This window comes from Oncorhynchus clarkii, chromosome 19 (genome assembly GCF_045791955.1).
Source record: "Oncorhynchus clarkii lewisi isolate Uvic-CL-2024 chromosome 19, UVic_Ocla_1.0, whole genome shotgun sequence".
Lineage (NCBI taxonomy): Eukaryota > Metazoa > Chordata > Actinopteri > Salmoniformes > Salmonidae > Oncorhynchus > Oncorhynchus clarkii.
The window spans coordinates 14,891,495-14,909,872 of NC_092165.1; the positions used below are offsets into that span (position 1 = coordinate 14,891,495).

Consider the following 18,378-nt stretch of genomic DNA (forward strand, 5'->3'; position numbering starts at 1 on the left):
TATTAATTTGTAACATTTAAAAAAACATAACATTATGGCATATTGTGTGTGTAGGCCAGTGACAAAACATCTCAATGTAATCCATTTTAATTCATGCTTAAACACAATAAAAATGTGGAAAAAGTCAAGGGGTGTGAATACTTTGAGGGTACTGTATATTTGTGTATTTCCCCCAACACCAAATACAAACATACACATATTAACAACAACTTACAGACGCACCCAAAAATGACTACAGCTCATCTGCCGAGACGCACATGCTCACACCCCCATCCCTAGTGCCTGCACTGTTGTTTTCTACATTGGCCTTAAATTGTACCAATTTGTTTTTCTAGGTCACCCATACTATTTCAATGTGTAATGATGGCAGATTGATTGATTTCCAGGTTTTTTTCGTATATATTTTTTCAAGATGAGTGATGAGAGGAGAATCGTCCAGCCCATTGGGTATCTCACTACACCCCCATATCCCATGTCTTGAAATTTGACAGATAAAAATTAAATTACCATTGTAATACTTCTGACAGCCAACTTTCTAACTCAGACCATAACTTTTGGACGTCATAGCATTCCCAGAAAGCATGGATTATTGAGTCATTTGTGAATTTTGGCTCTTGCATAGTACATTTTATCCATTAGTTTATACTGGATTAAGTGTACATTTGTTAACTGTAACTTCATTAGTTATGCACCAACATTCCCTCCATCTTGTGCCAACATCAGTTATTTTTAAGTCTAGGTTCCCATAGTTTATATTTGTTTCTAAGAGATTGTCAGCTGGATATGCTCTCTGCAAGGTTTTGTGTATCTTATCATATGAACACACTTTTCTGACTCAAATAAGATTCCCCCAAGGTTTCTCTGATGTCCCAAACATTATTGTGATATGTAACTTAAGTTTATTTTTAATTCCGTCAACAGGATGGGGGAGATATTGTGCCCCTTTCTTTTATATATATTTTATTTTTGCATTTTCCAATTAAGAACATTCAAAACAAAAGTGAAAAGATATTAGACAACGATAGGACAAAGTGACAGTAACAGACGAGCGTAACAAAAAACAAAAAATAATTATATATACAGTGCCTTGCGAAAGTATTCGGCCCCCTTGAACTTTGCAACCTTTTGCCACATTTCAGGCTTCAAACATAAAGATATAAAACTGTATTTTTTTGTGAAGAATCAACAACAAGTGGGACACAATCATGAAGTGGAACGACATTTATTGGATAGTTCAAACTTTTTTAACAAATCAAAAACTGAAAAATTGGGTGTGCAAAATTATTCAGCCTCTTTACTTTCAGTGCAGCAAACTCTCTCCAGAAGTTCAGTGAGGATCTCTGAATGATCCAATGTTGACCTAACTGACTAATGATGATAAATACAATCCACCTGTGTGTAATCAAGTCTCCGTATAAATGCACCTGCACTGTGATAGTCTCAGAGGTCCGTTAAAAGCGCAGAGAGCATCATGAAGAACAAGGAACACACCAGGCAGGTCCGAGATACTGTTGTGAAGAAGTTTAAAGCCGGATTTGGATACAAAAATATTTCCCAAGCTTTAAACATCCCAAGGAGCACTGTGCAAGCGATAATATTGAAATGGAAGGAGTATCAGACCACTGAAAATCTACCAAGACCTGGCCGTCCCTCTAAACTTTCAGCTCATACAAGGAGAAGACTGATCAGAGATGCAGCCAAGAGGCCCATGATCACTCTGGATGAACTGCAGAGATCTACAGCTGAGGTGGGAGACTCTGTCCATAGGACAACAATCAGTCGTATATTGCACAAATCTGGCCTTTATGGAAGAGTGGCAAGAAGAAAGTCATTTCTTAAAGATATCCATAAAAAGTGTCGTTTAAAGTTTGCCACAAGCCACCTGGGAGACACACCAAACATGTGGAAGAAGGTGCTCTGGTCAGATGAAACCAAAATTGAACTTTTTGGCAACAATGCAAAATGTTATGTTTGGCGTAAAAGCAACACAGCTGAACACACCATCCCCACTGTCAAACATGGTGGTGGCAGCATCATGGTTTGGGCCTGCTTTTCTTCAGCAGGGACAGGGAAGATGGTTAAAATTAATGGGAAGATGGATGGAGCCAAATACAGGACCATTCTGGAAGAAAACCTGATGGAGTCTGCAAAAGACCTGAGACTGGGACGGAGATTTGTCTTCCAACAAGACAATGATCCAAAACATAAAGCAAAATCTACAATGGAATGGTTCAAAAATAAACATATCCAGGTGTTAGAATGGCCAAGTCAAAGTCCAGACCTGAATCCAATCGAGAATCTGTGGAAAGAACTGAAAACTGCTGTTCACAAATGCTCTCCATCCAACCTCACTGAGCTCGAGCTGTTTTGCAAGGAGGAATGGGAAAAAAATTCAGTCTCTCGATGTGCAAAACTGATAGACATACCCCAAGCGACTTACAGCTGTAATCGCAGCAAAAGGTGGCGCTACAAAGTATTAACTTAAGGGGGCTGAATAATTTTGCACGCCCAATTTTTCAGTTTTTGATTTGTTAAAAAAGTTTGAACTATCCAATAAATGTCGTTCCACTTCATGATTGTGTCCCACTTGTTGTTGATTCTTCACAAAAAAATACAGTTTTATATCTTTATGTTTGAAGCCTGAAATGTGGCAAAAGGTCGCAAAGTTCAAGGGGGCCGAATACTTTCGCAAGGCACTGTACAAACATACAATAAGAAAAAAATAATAATGAGACATTGGATCACCTGCCGTAGGCTACATATTATACATTACGTGTGAAACATTATGTGAGGATTATATAGAGATTCAATCAATGAGATGTGGGGGGAGATTCTCCATATAGGTCAATAAAAGGTTGCCAAATTCTGTAAAATGTCTAACTTATTCCTCAAGCAGTAAGTGATTTTCTCCAAAGGCATACAACTATTAACTTCAGATAACCACATTGCAACTGGCAGGGAGGAATCCAATTTCCATTTCAAGGCAATACATTTCTTGGCAATCGCTAGCAATATTTCTGTTAGCTTTATAGTATGGCTTTGCCTAAGATTGGGGTTAGTAAAGTTACCCAGTAGACAGACCTCCGGGTCTAAAGGGAATACAACCCCGTGAATTGAGGATATGGTATCACATACCCCCTGCCAGAAACCGTGTAGTTTTGAACACTGCCAAGTGGAATGGAGGAATGTTCCTTCATCTGAGCCACATCTAAAACATAGGGAGGAGATATCTGGGTTGAACTTGTGCAGTCTAGATGGGGTGATATAGAGCTGATGGAGGAAATGAAACTGGATCAGTCTGTATCTGGAGTTCAATGTGGATGTAACACCATCCCTGCATAGGTCACTCCATAGACCCTCATCAAGATCAATGCCTAGATCTTTTTCCCCATCTAAGTCGGGGTTTATCTAGCCCAGGCAGTGTTAGTCCTGACATAAGAGCATTGTATACACGGGAAATGGTCTTGAACAGTGGTTGGTCTGCGTGGCAGAGTTGTTCAATAGGTGACATCTTAGGTAGGTTCCATTGTCCCTTGAGAGTCACCCTAATAAAGTTTCGTAGTTGTAGGTAGCTAAAGAAGTCCCTGTTAGGCAAGTGGTATTTCTGTTTCAGCTGATCAAAAGACATAAGAACTCCCTCCTCGTAACAATGTTCCAGAAAGACCATGGTCTAAAGTTACTATTCTGGAAAAACATAGGAATCAATCTATTGTTCCATAAAGGGGTTTTAGGGGAAAGGAATCCCCCTCGTCCGAACAGCTCATGCAGTTTGCACCATGCCAGGACAGAATGTATGATTAAAGAGTTGTCTGTGATGGTTTTTATAGATTTTCTGTCCCATTAGTAAAACAATTCTGGCCCAGTGTCATCATTTACCTCAATCTTTTCAATGTTCACCCATGAGGGAGAGGGACCATTGTCAAACCTCTGAGCCAGAAACCTAGACTGTGCAGCCCAGTAGTACATTCTAAAATTGGAGAGGTTTAAGCCCCCTTGACTGTAATTAAGGGTCAGTTTATCCAGGCCAACCCTAGGGGTTTTGCCGTGCCAGATAAACCGTCTGGTCAGCTTGTCGAGAGAGGAAAAAAATGTTTTAATTACATTGATTCTACCCAGTAGAGTGAGAGGTAAGTCCATCCATTTACAAAGGTCACCCTCCACCTTTTGCAACAAACTGGCCAGATTTAGTTTATAGAGGTTGTTCAGATTACCATCCACCATTATGCCCAAATATGTGAAGCCCATAGGCGACCATCTAAAAGGAAACTTGTGCTTGATGGTATGATGGTCAAAGACAGACAATGGTAAGATTTCGCTTTTATCAAAATTGACCTTATATCCAAAGAAATAACTATAACACTGTAGTAGGATCTGCAAGTGAGACAGGGAGTGTTCTGGGTTTGTTAGAAATAAGATAAGGTCGTCCGCAAAGAGTGATAATTTATGGGTATGGGGGCCCACCTCAAAGCCATGTATATCAGGGCACGTTCTAATAGCCTCAGCCAACGGTTCGATGGCGAGGGCAAAGAGGTGTGGGCTAATTGGGCAACCTTGTCTGTTCCCCCTATAAAGAGGGAAAGAGGAGGAAGTAATCCCATTGGTAGCAATCCTAGCTTTAGGAGATTTGTAGAGTGATTTTATCAAATTTACAAACACGGTACCTAAACCGAACTTTTCCAAGACGCGAAAGAGATATGGCCATTCAACCGTATAAAAGGCCTTTACAGCGTCAAGAGAGACTGCGACACTAGGTATTTTGTTTTTGTTAGCAAGGTGAGTTATATCAAAGAACCTTCTGAGATTATTGGAGGACAATCTATTAATTATGAAGCCAGTCTGATCTGGGTATTGTGCCCCTTTCTAAAGCAATTTCATCAGGTAATGTATTTTGATTCATGACATTGATATAATTTATTTAAATGTATTATCTCAGCTGGAAAATTGAAAGCTTCCAAAAGTTTTGAATAGAATATGCAATTTAAGACGGTCGAAAGCCTTTTCGGCTTCAACAGCCATTATTGATAAATATTTATCTAGTTTTTTTGCGTATTGCATTAAACATGTCCTTGTATTTGTTTGTCTATTTTTAATAAACCCCGTTTGATATGTATCAAGTCTGGTAAGACATTTGCCATGCTAATGCTTATAAGCATTTGCACTTATTGTATTGTCACAATTTATTAAGCTTTTGGGTCTATAATCAGCAGGGGACTCTCCAGATTTTCCTGGTTTTAATATAACTGAAATAACAGTTTGATACATGGAACTAGGACGTACTGAGCGACGAGTGTTGTCATTTGTATAAATAGGTGTACTTTGCCCTAAAATTGTGCTTTTCTCCATGCTAATGTTTTAATAGTATCCAATATTTATTTTTGGGTGATCTGTTTTTAGTGATTGTTTTGACTGCTGATAATTGCTTCAGGGTTCTTGAGTCTAAGGCTAGAGGATCCGTCCAACTATTTTTTAATGCGGATTTATATACATTTTCATAGAAGCTTTTAAAATGGTCATTAATCGCACTGTTTCTAATTACCGCATTTGTATCTTTTAAAACATAAATGTAGTGTTTTGTGAGAGCTGCCAGATAGTTACCATATTTATTTGCCATTAAGTAGTATGCTTTATTTGAGTTTAACCTGTAGTTGTTGGCTCTCTTCAAAAGTAAAAGATCGTATTCCTAATTAAGTTCAGAAATGTATTTCTTGTTTACCTTGTAAAGACTTCTATGGGCTTTTTCTAAGATAGAAATTAAAATGAAAGAAAAATAAGTCACTAAATCAGATGTAACTTTTGCCGAGTATGAGATTATCATTCCCCTAATGTACGCCTTAAAGGCATCCCAAATTATATTGGGGGTCGGCTTTTCTTTGTCTGCTATGTCTAAATTTGTCATGTTTTTTTTAATGGTTTCATTTAGGTATTTAATACATTCCGGGTCCAGAAGATGCACTCTGTTCATTCTACAGATTCTGTCGCTAAGTGTATTTTCTGTTGGTGTAATTAGGCATGATACCGGACAACGATCCGATATCACTATATCGTGCATTTTTGGGAATAAAAATGGTCAATTGAATAGCTTTTCTTACTTTGAGAGAGAAAAAAGTAAGTCTTAGTTGGGAATAGTAATCTCTAGGTGTACTGTAAATGATTTGTAACGATGACTCATTCCAGCCTCTTTATTACTGTGTCTGTTAATCTTATCGAACTTGTAATGTGGGTCACCTGCCCTAAAAAAAGTTCCTGGCTGGATTTGATCTAATATAGCTTGCATTCTATCTAAAAGCACCAGATTTGCCCCGGATACAAACAAAATCACGAGCTTTGGTTCTATCTGAATGTTTTTTCAAAATTGTGTTATTGATATAGCCTTGTTCTGTTCTCTACCTACTTAGTACTCTTAATAACCCAATTCATGTTTAGTTAAAAAGAATACAAGATAAAAATAGATGACACCATTCAAACCAATGAGGGTTCAGAAATATAAAGCCAATTATCTCAGAATCATCTTTTTGCAGATAGAACCTTATAGTCCTAAACTCTCAATATGTAACATACTTTTTAGACTTAAGGCATATATGTCACACAATGTCTGGATGAAATATTCTACCCAGGAATATTAAACACTGAAATCTGTGGGTCATCTGTGGGTCTTTTCTGCTGACAACAATGAAAAAGTATATTTGTCTTTAATGCTGGGTTTGATCTAAATGTCAGAAGCTATCCAGGGGAATGGCTACTATTAAGTTAGAGTGGAATGTTTTTTCTGCTGGTGCATCCTGAGGTAACTCCTCTCTGATAACCTCTTCCCACAGTGAGTACTGGCGAATGGCCGCTCTCCTGTGTGGACCTTCAGGTGCATCTTCAGCTGGTCCTGGCGGGAGAACCTCTTCTCACACTGCGTACAGCTGTAGGGTTTCTCCCCTGTGTGGACCCTCTGGTGCCTCTTCAGGTGACCAGCCTGGGCGAAGCGCATGTGACACTGGGTACAGCTGAAGGGTTTCACCCCTGTGTGGACTCTCAGGTGCCTCTTCAGGCTGAAGGAGTGAGAGAAACTAGCCTGGCACAGGTGGCAGCTGAATTGTTTCTCCCCCGTGTGCACCCTCTGGTGAATCTCCACCTGTTGGGGGAAACTGAAGGCTTTCCCACAGAACGAACACGGGAAGCGCTTCTCTTTGGCGCCACCACCTTTACTGATTCTATCTCCACTACTGTCATTTGTCAATGGGCTTGTGTAGCTATTTAGTGTTGAGGCATTGGCATTGTCTGAGGTCTGGTTTAACATTAGGAGAGTGTGAGGAGGATTAAGGCCAGGGAGTGTCTGTGTTATCGCAGGATCCATATTACAGTTGATAGATCCTATAGAAGGCAGACTGAAGGAAGCACCTGTTAGGGGGTCAACATGAGGCGCGATCAGTCTCTCTGAATCACAATTATAGGAGCAGGACGGAGCATCGTAAGCCAAGTCTGTACTCTCCCGCCGCATACGTTCCCTTTCCTGTCCCCGCAGACCAAATCTACGCCTCGCCCTGGTCTCAGCCAGTCTGTTGTCATGGAGACTATGTTCAGATGTTGTTTTGGGTTCGACTGTCTGTTTCTGGTTGTGGTTAACAGTGTTGTTCCCCAGCCCAGAGTTGAGGACGCTGTCCCATCCCCTGACCTCCACTATGTCACCTCTGGGCCAGGCCTGATCGGTGATGTTGTTCACTGGGCCCTTGGCTGCACCCGTCTGGGAATCCAAAATGGCCACCCATTCTCCTCTGTTAGCCTCCAGCCAACCACCTACAGGAAGAGTTTAGAAAATAGACTTTACAAACACGGCAGAGAGAACTCTACATATGGAGTTTTTGTTGTTGTCAATTACAATGTGTTTTTGTATGTAAACATAAGTTATATTGATTTCATTAAAGAAAAACCAATAGCCACTATTCCCATTGAAGATCTAATACTGTATGTAGGCTATATGTGGGTCTTTCTATTAACTACTTGTTACAGTTGTTGATAAGTCCCTGATAATAATCAGACCATGTCATTACATTAAGATAAGGGGGGAACATAGCTCTATATTCAATACAATTCACAAGTTAATTTAAAACCTGTTTAACCATTCTCATGGTGGGTGTCTTAATGGATTTGTCCAAATTTGGGTGACATTACTTTTCTGTCCTTGCATTTATGGCTGTGTAAGTTATTGTATCATATAATAAGCATTAATCAGTTCAATTATACTTTAAACTTGAACCCTGTAAAATCTACCTTGATCTAGCTGTCGGACAGTTTTTTTGTACAGAGATCTCAGAAATTCAGTGCAACTACATAACATTTTGTGCCTCCTTACACTGAGTATAGTGTTAGGAACATTGTCTTTCCATGACAGACTGACCAGGTGAAAGACCTATGATCCCTTGTTGATGTCACTTGCTAAATCCACTTCAAATCAGTGTAGATGAAAGAGAGGAGACAGGTTAAACAAGGATTTTTAAACCTCGAGACAATTGGGACATGGATTGTGTATGTGTGCAATTCAGATGGTGAATGGGCAAGTCAAAAGATTTAAGTGCCTTTGAACAGGGTATAGTAGTAGGTGCCAGGCCTAGGGCTGTGTCGGTCATGAAATTTTGTCAGCCGGCGATTGTCATGCAAATAACTGCCGGTCTCACGGCAATTGACCGTTAAGTAACAAACACCTTTAGCATCTCCTGGCTTCCACTGATCCATTTAATATAGCCTACACCACAATACATCCATTATTTATTTTAGTCGGGTCTAAATAAAACATGATGTGAAGAAAATGTAGCCTATTTCAGAAGAACAGAAGAGCATATTCTGAGTTGTCTTTATGTTAGGTCTATGCCATATGGCTGTGGGCTACACTAGTTAATTTAGCAGACAAGATTTGCTTAGAATTCCATGGCATTATTTCATATCATTTAATAGTATGAAGAATACAATTGAACATAGCTGAATAAAATAGAAAGGATATTTTCCCCAAACGATTTCCGATGGAGTGCGCACATGCGGCTTCTGTGTTGAGTGGTTAACAAAGAAATAGGTCCTCCTATCTGCTTAATTTAGAGACATTTATGCAACTTTAGTTGTGATACAAAAATTAGGCTATACGTTAACATATTTTATAAATTTCTAGCTGCATGATGTGACTAATGACGATTTGAAAAAAGTTGCATGAAAAGGCATGAGCTCTGCTCCGTTTCTTTGCGCAGGCTGTACACTTCATCAGCTCTCATTCACTATTTGACAAGAACTTGATCATATTCTCACCCATCAGACTATTCTTAATTTAATCTGGTCTTTACATATATTGTCGAGTCTGTGAAAAGTAGAGGCCACGCCAGGCATATCTCAATATTTCAAAATACAATCGCGGGAAAACATTGTTTGGAAAGCAAATGGTTATTGCTGTAAAGAGAAGACAATGAAAAGACTAATCTGTCTTTCAGTTATTAAAATTCTCAATTTCATTGAACGAACAACAGTATATCTTATTGGCACCAACCGCTAGAATCGGCAATATCCCTGGTGAGTGCTCACTGCGCATATTCACTATTTATCATTGTTGGGTCAGTGCTACTTAAGTTTGTTTTTGGAAAATAATTTCCTCCTTTGAGTCTCCCCTTCTCGTATGCTTATTATATTGACAATTCTTTGTTTTTTTGATCTGTTTGTCAGTATCAAGCTTTATGTTTCCCGTGCAAAGAAAGAAACGTATCTGATATAGCGTATTGTCTAGTCCTACTCTACGCGCTCAGCCAGGCATTGAGCGGTCTTTTTTGAGAACAGTGGTTGAGTTATATTGTTAACCTAAATTATGACTATCCAATCTACTCATCACATAACGAATAGTAGGCTCTCTCACATAAGTCTGCAAATGCGATGATGCATGGATTGCATTTTTATGGTGAAAATGAGCTTTCCCAAACTTGACACACACACCGCCTATGTATGCCAGGTAGGCTACACTGGTTGTAAAGAGGATTAATGTGCTTCATTTGAAGAATTTGGCAATAAATATAGCAGCAGAAGAAAGCTGGGATCCTCTTTTAAATAGTTGCCAGTCAAAACTCTGTTTTCACAAGTGATTGCGCTCCCGGACCAGGCCCAAATCCCAATATTTACATGAAGAAAAGACGGAGATACAGGGGGGAGCAGATGCCTTGTGAGAATTCGTCGGCGAGTGGGTAACCCGCCTCTAACATCCATTCTATTGGCCAACGTGCAATCACTGGAGAATAAACTGGATGAGCTCCGTTTGAGACTATCCTACCAACGGGACATTAAAAACTGTAATATCTTATGATTCACAGAGTCGTGGCTGAACAACCACACGGATAATATACAGTTGGCTGGGTTTTCCGTGCATCGGCAGGACAGAACAGCTACATCCGGTAAGACGAGGGGTTTTGGTGTGTGTCTATTTGTCAATAACAGCTAGCTAGTGCGTGATGTCTAATATTAAGGAAGTCTCTAGGTTTTGCTCACCTGAGGTAGAGTACCTCATGATAAGCTGTAGTCCACACTATCTATATCTTCTGTAGCCATCTATTTTCCAACCACAAACCGATTTTGGCATGAAGACTACACTCAAGGAGCTGTGTGCCAGAAGCAAACAAGAAAATGCTCATCCAGAAGTGGCGCTCCTAGTGGCTGGGGACTTTGATGCAGGTAAACTTAAATCCGTTTTTATTTCTAACAGCATGTACAACCAGAGGGGGAAAAAACTGTAGGACACCTTTACTCCACACACAGAGATGCATACAAAGCTCTCTCATGCCCTCCATTTGGCAAACTTGACCATAATGCTATCCTCCCGATTCCTGCTTACAAGAAAAAACTAAAGCAGGAAGTACCAGTGACTCACTCAATACGGAAGTGGTCAGGTGACACGGATGCTACGCTACAAGACTGTTTTGCCAGCACAGACTGGAATATGTTCTGGGACTCATCCAATGGCATTGAGGAGTATGCCACCTCAGTCACTGGCTTCATCAATAAGTGCATTGACAACGTCATCCCCATAGTGACTGTACATACATATCCCAACCAGAAGCCATGGATTACAGGCAACATTAACACTGAGCTAAAGGGTAGAGCTGCCGCTTTCAAGGAGCGGAACACTAATCCGGATGCTTATAAGAAATCCCGCTGTGCCCTCAGACGAACCATCAAACAGGCAAAGCGTCAATAAAGGACTAAGATTGAATTCTACTACACCGGCTCTGACGCTCGTCGGATGCGGCAGGGCTTGAAAACTATTACGGACAACAAAGGGAAACCCAGCCGCGAGCTGCCAGACAGGCTTAATGCCTTTTATGCTTGCTTCAAGGCTAGCAACACTGAAGCATGCATGAGAGCACCAGCTGTTCCGGGCGACTGTGTGATCACGCTCTCTCCACAGCCGATGTGAGCAAGACCTTTAAACAGGTCAACATTCACAAGGCAACAGGGCCAGACGGATTACCAGGACGTGTACTCAGAGCATGCACGGACCAACTGTCAAGTGTCTTCACCGACATTTTCAACCTCTCCCTGATATAGTCTATAATACTTACATGTTTCAAGCAGACCACCATAGTCCCGGTGCCCAAGAAAGCAAAGGTAACCTGCCTAAATGACTACCGACCTGTAGCACTCACGTCGGTAGCCATGAAGTGCTTTGAAAGGCTGGTCATGGCATTAACACCATCATCACGGAAACCCTAGACCCATTCCAATTCGCATACCGCCCCAACAGATCCACAGATGATGCAAATCGCACTCAACACTGACCTTTCCCACCTGGACAAAAAGAACACCTACAGTTGAAGTCGGAAGTTTACATACACCTTAGCCAAATACATTTAAACTCGGATTTTCACAATTCCTGACATTTAATCCTAGTAAAAATTCACTGTCTTAGGTCAGTTAGGATCACCACTTTGTTTTAAGAATGTGAAATGTCAGAATAATAGTAGAGAGAATGATTTATTCCAGCTTTTCTTTCTTTCATCACATTCCCAGTGGGACAGAAGTTTACATACAATCAATTAGTATTTGGTAGCATGGCCTTTAAATTGTTTAACTTGGGTCAAACGTTTCAGGTAGCCTTCCACAAGCTTCCCACAATAAGTTGGGTGAATTTTGGCCCATTCCTCCTGACAGAGCTGGTGTAACTGAGTCAGGTTTGTAGGCCTCCTTGCTCGCACACACTTTTTCAGTTCTGCCCACACATTTTCTATTGGATTGAGATCAGGGCTTTGTGATGGCCATTCCAATACCTTGACTTTGTTGTGCTTAAACTGAACCAGTTTAGTTAATTGGGGTTGGCGCAAAAACCTACAGGACAGTAGCTCACCAGGAACAGGGTTGGAGACCCCTTGGAATAGAGTGACAATAGAGCGCTAAGTACCAGGCCATAGGCGACTGGCAGTTAGCAAGTTTGGTATGCTACTAATGACCATCAGCGACAAAGCGCAGTTTTGGAGAAGCCTAGTTACCGTCACATGGAATTTGACTGTGGTCATGACTCGGTAATACGGTCACCGTAACAGCCTTAGCCAGGCACACTGGTTTGAGTGTGTCAAGAACTGCAAGTTTCCCGTGTGTATCAACAATGATCCCACCACCCAAAGGTAATCCAGCCAACTTGACACAACTGTGGGAAGCATTGGAGTCAACATGGGCCAGCATCCCTGTGTAACGCTTTCAACACCTTGTAGAGGCCATGCCCTCCCGAATTGAGGCAAAGGGGGGTGCAACTCGATATTAGGAAGGTGTTCCTAATGTTTTGTACACTCAGTGTATGTTACGGGGTGAAACCCGTTTTTATGGAAACATAAATCCCCAAAAATGTATGCTATTGCAAAATCGAATGCTTCCAACCGAATGAGTCACCTTGATACTTAAAACCTAAGTCGATACTGTCATTAACGTGGTTCTTCAATAATTACATAATACTTGTTGGATGTGCCTTTGGTGTCGAGTTTCAATTTCAATTACGTGCATGAATATATCCCTGAAAGTCCTTCATTTTGGCTTGCCAATGTCTGTATGAACCCTGCTTAAAGGATGTGCAGTCTCGGGCCTATGTTGTATAGGTGGTGTTAAGGGACAATTTGCATATATTCCTCTAAGTACAGGTATGTGGAACTGCATGAAAATCATTTTCATTTAGCTTCAAACCATTTAGAAATGTTGATCCTAATGTCACACATTGGCCCCATTATTTATAGAAAGACCCATGTATGTATCCCTTACCTTGTTCCCCCACCTTTAGTCCACTCAGCAGATCAATGCTCTCTGGTTCATCTTCTATTGTTTCCTCTTTGACTAGCAGCAGATCAGGCTTCCCATCCTCCATGTCTACTGACTGTGAGAGATACAGAGTGAGAGGATGTTGGATCAAGAAATCTGATATGAGCACCCTTCTATGGAGCATCTTCTGATTGGGCAATGAGGGATTGCTATGAGTACTATGCAAACATATTAGTTGATTTGATTACTTACACTCTTTAGTTTTATAATTCAAATGCATGGTCAAGACCTGGCCTGTATCCACAAAGCGTAAAATAGTAAAATGGCTGATCGTGTATCAGGTCCCCTGTCTATATAGTCTTATTCATTATTATCTAAAAGGCAAAACTGATCTTAGATAAGCACTCCTACTCTGAGGGTATTTGTGGATACAGGCCCTGACCTAATACCATTCAGACAGCAGTTCACAGTGGGTTTACCTCCGTGAGACTGTGTGTGGTCCTGTGCTGCTCAGCTGGTTCCTCTGTGGGTTCAGGAGGTGTAGTCTGGTTGTCCTCCATGACCATGTTCTCCTCAGGGTTCCCCAGACCCTCCTCCTTCCCCAGCAGCACCTCTGGACCTTCATCCTCCTGGAAGAGACAGGTGATACAGATTGCACAGACATACACTCCCTCATTTACGTACACACAGATAATAAACACACTTTCAACATGGAGTGTTTATCAATCCCCACTATTTTTGAGTCCCATTACTGTAGTTACAGAATGACTTCATTGTTGTTAAACCCATCATGGTGGACATTAATATGATAAAAACAAGTCAGCTATGATAAGTCAAAAGTCAGACAAACCTGACTAAACTATTTTGACGTGTACAGTAGGTATACGTTAGTGTGTTTAGTATATTTAGTAAGTGTAAATTGGTTATAAAGCCTCGTTGAGTGTATGCAGAATAGGGTGAGATCAGATATTAAAGAGGGTCTCCGTAGCCATGTTTCCATCCAACTGCCGACACATTTTCATGCGAATATTCGAAAAACAAAATGCGCATTTTCCCACCAGAGATGCGTTTCCATCAAATGGACTTGTTGCGGATGAAAGCTGTGTGATGATGATGTAGCGCACATAAAAATACCTTTTACAGTTAAATTCCATTTACCGAATAAAAAATACAAGTTAAATGGGTTTCCATCACATTTTCAACTCTATTGATGTTTTTCTCAAAAAAAGAATGTAGGCAGTATGCCCACTCTGCTATTGGCAGTGCGCTCTAGCCAACAGTGCTATCTGCACACTGTTGGCTAGATCGCACATATAGCCTACATGATGAGATTATTATTATGGACAAAAGAGCGATATTATTTGTATTTGTCAAACGGCAGCCAAGCATCCATCATCATGTCACCAGAATAAGACCCTCAATATTTATCGGAAAGGACCATCTAGTTCATCACCATGCACTTTCACCACCCTGTGAAATCCATCATTATTCATTTCATATTTTGCCTAAACTGTTTCTGACAACTTGTAGCAGGAGGACCACACAACAAATGTTTCCACCGACATTTCTCGCACAATTGACTTTAATCAGTCACAAAAAGATCCCATCTTGTCTAGCGTACTTTGTTTTGTCGACATTTGGAAAGTTTACCGAAAATGTTTCTGTTTCCATCGTTACAATTTTTATCCGACATGTACTTTTCTCACATAAAAAGATTGGATTGAAACCTTGTAAATTACAGTCTTGGAATGAAAAGTCCCTTTTTATGTTTATTAAACATAAACAAGTGTTAAATAAACCATATGAAAACATAATATATCCTACACAGTACAAACACAATATGTAACAGACTTTTTAGGCTTATATATCGCACAATGTCTGGATGCAATTTCTACCCAGGAATATTCAACACTGAAATTTGTTACTCTCGTTATTCCAAATGTATCTGTGGATCTTCTCTACTGACAATGAAAATGAATCTTTGTCTCAGGGTTAGATCTAAGCTGTCGAGTGGAATGGTTACTTTCTATGTTATAGAGTGGAATGGTTTTTCTGCTGGTGTATCCTGAGATATCTCCTCTCAGAGAACCTTTTTCCGCAGTGCGTACAGGCGAACGGCCTTTCTCCTGTGTGGACATTCATATGGTCCTGGCGGGAGAACCTCTTCTCACACTGTGTACAGCTGTGGGGTTTCTCCCCTGTGTGGACCCTCTGGTGCTTTTTCATGTCGCCAGCCTGGGCAAAGCACATATGCCACTGGGTACAGCTAAAGGGTTTCACCCCTGTGTGAACCCTCTGGTGAATCTCCACCTTTTTGGGGCAGCTGAAGCCTTTGTTACAGAACATGCAGAGGAACTTTTTATCTTTACTATTGCCTGATGTGGCTCCCCTCCCTGAACCTGAGCTCTAGCCATGCCGTTTGAGTTCAATACCTGATCGAAAAGGTGTGTGAATCGGAAGTCCCCATCGTCGTGGACACTGGGTCATGATCCCTGAGCGTGTATAAAGGGAAGAGGGTAGTGACATTTGGATTTGTCTAAGCTTCCCCTGTAATCTAAGAAATCTGTGCCCTGTGACTGTCTGTCTCCTAGGTGACTATCTGCATTCCATGCAGGAGGAGCGTCACCCTCCACTTTCACAGTCACCTCATCATTATAACCTCCCCTTTCTCATCTAGGCACCCTTCAGTGTATACACTACTACTGTACTGGTTCCAGTCCCCTCTAGACAGGTCAGTCTGTATGTCTAAACCAAAGGGCATGTTGCCAGGGTCCATCTCTGTAGTGTAAGAACAAGGTGGATCATCACCTTAAGTGTCTAACGCGTCACCATCACCATCCACACAAGAATTAACCGCCCCCCGTCTCTGGTGAAATACTGGTAAGTACTCTGAGCCGGGAGCAGGAGCAAAGCACATATGCCTCTCTGGGTCTGATCTGTGGTCAGATCCTTGGTGTAAGAGTCTGTGTCTGTGTGTTACAGTTAATGTCTTTGTGTCTGTCTGTGACTTGAGGATGGCATTCAGCTTTCCACTGACCTCCGTGATACTGCGCCGGGTCCTGGGCTGCGCTGGGGCGGCGTCCTCCATGGCTACAGCCGCCTCTCCAGTCTGGATGTCTCTGCTGTGCCGTAGGTCATCCTCTCCTTCAGACCTCTCCAGCTTAACCCCAGGACCTGCAGCCTCTGCATCTGTAGACTGACACAAGAAGAGAAGAGGTTATTACTGGTACAGGAGTTTAATTGGATAACAATGTTGTCAGGAAGTCTCACAAGCTCCCATGGCATATATTTAATTAAGATGTTCATGAACAGCTGAGGGGAGCCATTGTGAAATAAAGAGGCTACATTGGATGTACATTTGATGTAATTTTGATCTAAATGCTATTATAGTAACCTCTATCACGATAACATGCTGGGTCGTGGTTCCACTCCCCTCATCAACAGTGATTGGTTGGTCATCTCCCCGTGTATTGTGTCCCGCTGGCTTCACAAAGCTCCTGTGGCCTCCAGTGAAATGTCCTTCATCTGCGAGAGTAAATTGGGGGGGGGGGGGGGGGGGGGGGGGGGGAAGAAGTGTTTAGGTTAGGAACTGTCAATGCTCAACTATATATTGTACACTATTGACACGTCTAGAATTGGCAAGGATGTAAAGTAAAACTTGGCATAACTTCATATATCATGCCTCATTGTATTAAATTATTAAATCATAGGAAATGCATTAAACATGAATCTAGTTAGAATATGATATGTCTTTGTGCAAGAAATTATTGCATACTATCCAAAAACTGACCAAGACCATATGTGGTAAACACATCTACAGTCACACATGTGCAGAGGGGAATGGGGCGAGAAGCACTGAGCCATCTATGAACCGCGGCAGGCCGCGCATCTCGGGCCTACTGCAAAATGTACCTCTTGCCATTCCTCTGTATCGGTCGAGGATCTTGACACTACTGGGACGACTGGCAACGACGCGCTCCCGTGCCACCTTCAGTTCCAGTAGTTGTAGTTTCCTCCGCAATCCCCTGTTTTCTTTCTGGCTTTGAGTGATTTCCAATCGAAACACTGCATAGTCGTCGTCTACGAGTTTACAGATTTCTGCCACGGCTGCATTCGCTAGCACCTCCATGATGGAGGCTATTTGAGTGTGAAAAACCATACAGTTAGAGTTAGCCATTGTAGCTAACGTTAGCAGCTAACTAGCATTACCTAGATAACGTATATCAACCAAGACTGGTATCCAACGCGAATTAAATACTACGTGGGGTAAATATGTGATGCTGTGCAGTTAAATTAGTCATAATCTTAGATCCATGGTGTTAATAAACGTCTAAATAAAAACGCTAACGTGAAAATTGTTCTTGGTCGTTTACTTCCGTTTACATGGATGATTGGCGTCATAGTTCAAAGGTTGCGGCTAAATTAAAAGTGGTTGCGCTGGTGATGCTCATGAAACCAGAGGAGCGTTCAGTTTGCTGCACTTTTGCTACGTTGCGTAAGGGTTTGTACTGAACAAGAGATACGTTTGCTCCGGTTTGGTGGGTGTGACAAGGTGTGCCTTAAAGCAATAAGCGAGGTACTGTATTTAAAGGGCAGTGGCCATGCTGACAGTGTTCACCAAACCACAACCTCAACCCCTCCACGTTTTCAATTGGTCATTCAGTACAGCAATTATCCATCAAAAATACTGAACACAGCCCAGTTTTAATCATGGTAGCAAATTGAGTTACAAAACCATGATGCATCTGCAAAAATCAACTGTCATTCTGAAGTCTAAGATGCCTAGTTTATGGAATGAAGGAATGCTCAAGGAGACCCCAAATAACATATTTCTGTGGGGTTTGGTTTACATCACTTAAACCCCGATGTTACATATAGGTAACACACTTTCAAGTGGCTTTACTTACCTAAAAATTAACATTATTCTTAGAAAATGTACTCAGCCGTCTCTGGCCATTGTATAAGCATTTTGCATGCATTGAATTTCAGAAACTCAACTTTTTGACAATGTCCGAGACCATTCCGAGGAGGATTTGGGATTTTCAGCGCAAATCTCTGAGTGTAATTACAACGATTGGTCACCAGCGGGTGCCAAAGGTGTTTATGGGGATGTCTTCTTGAAGATAGTGG

At 41.3% G+C, this 18,378-nt stretch overlaps 1 protein-coding gene across 1 annotated transcript; it reads right to left on the reverse strand.

Moving 5' to 3' along the window:
* Positions 1-4,893: 4,893 nt before the first annotated feature.
* Positions 4,894-17,680, reverse strand: LOC139374769 (uncharacterized). The gene is made up of 6 exons (XM_071115902.1): positions 17,161-17,680; positions 16,643-16,773; positions 16,286-16,444; positions 13,728-13,877; positions 13,252-13,363; positions 4,894-7,782 (listed from the first exon to the last, which is right to left on the reverse strand). Exons 1-6 carry the CDS (start codon positions 17,423-17,425, stop codon positions 6,743-6,745), a joined length of 1,857 nt encoding a protein of 618 aa, XP_070972003.1. The 5' UTR covers positions 17,426-17,680; the 3' UTR covers positions 4,894-6,742.
* Between the last annotated feature and the right edge of the window lie 698 nt (positions 17,681-18,378).

Coding starts and splice junctions, on each gene's coding strand:
- LOC139374769 (XM_071115902.1), bottom strand. CDS start 17,425: ATGGCTAACTCTAACTGTATGGTTTTTCACACTCAAATAGCCTCCATC. Junction 16,774..17,160: donor ATACAGAGGAATGGCAAGAG/GTACATTTTGCA, acceptor TTACTCTCGCAG/ATGAAGGACATTTCACTGGA. Junction 13,878..16,285: donor CCCGGCGCAGTATCACGGAG/GTCAGTGGAAAG, acceptor TGTCTCTTCCAG/GAGGATGAAGGTCCAGAGGT.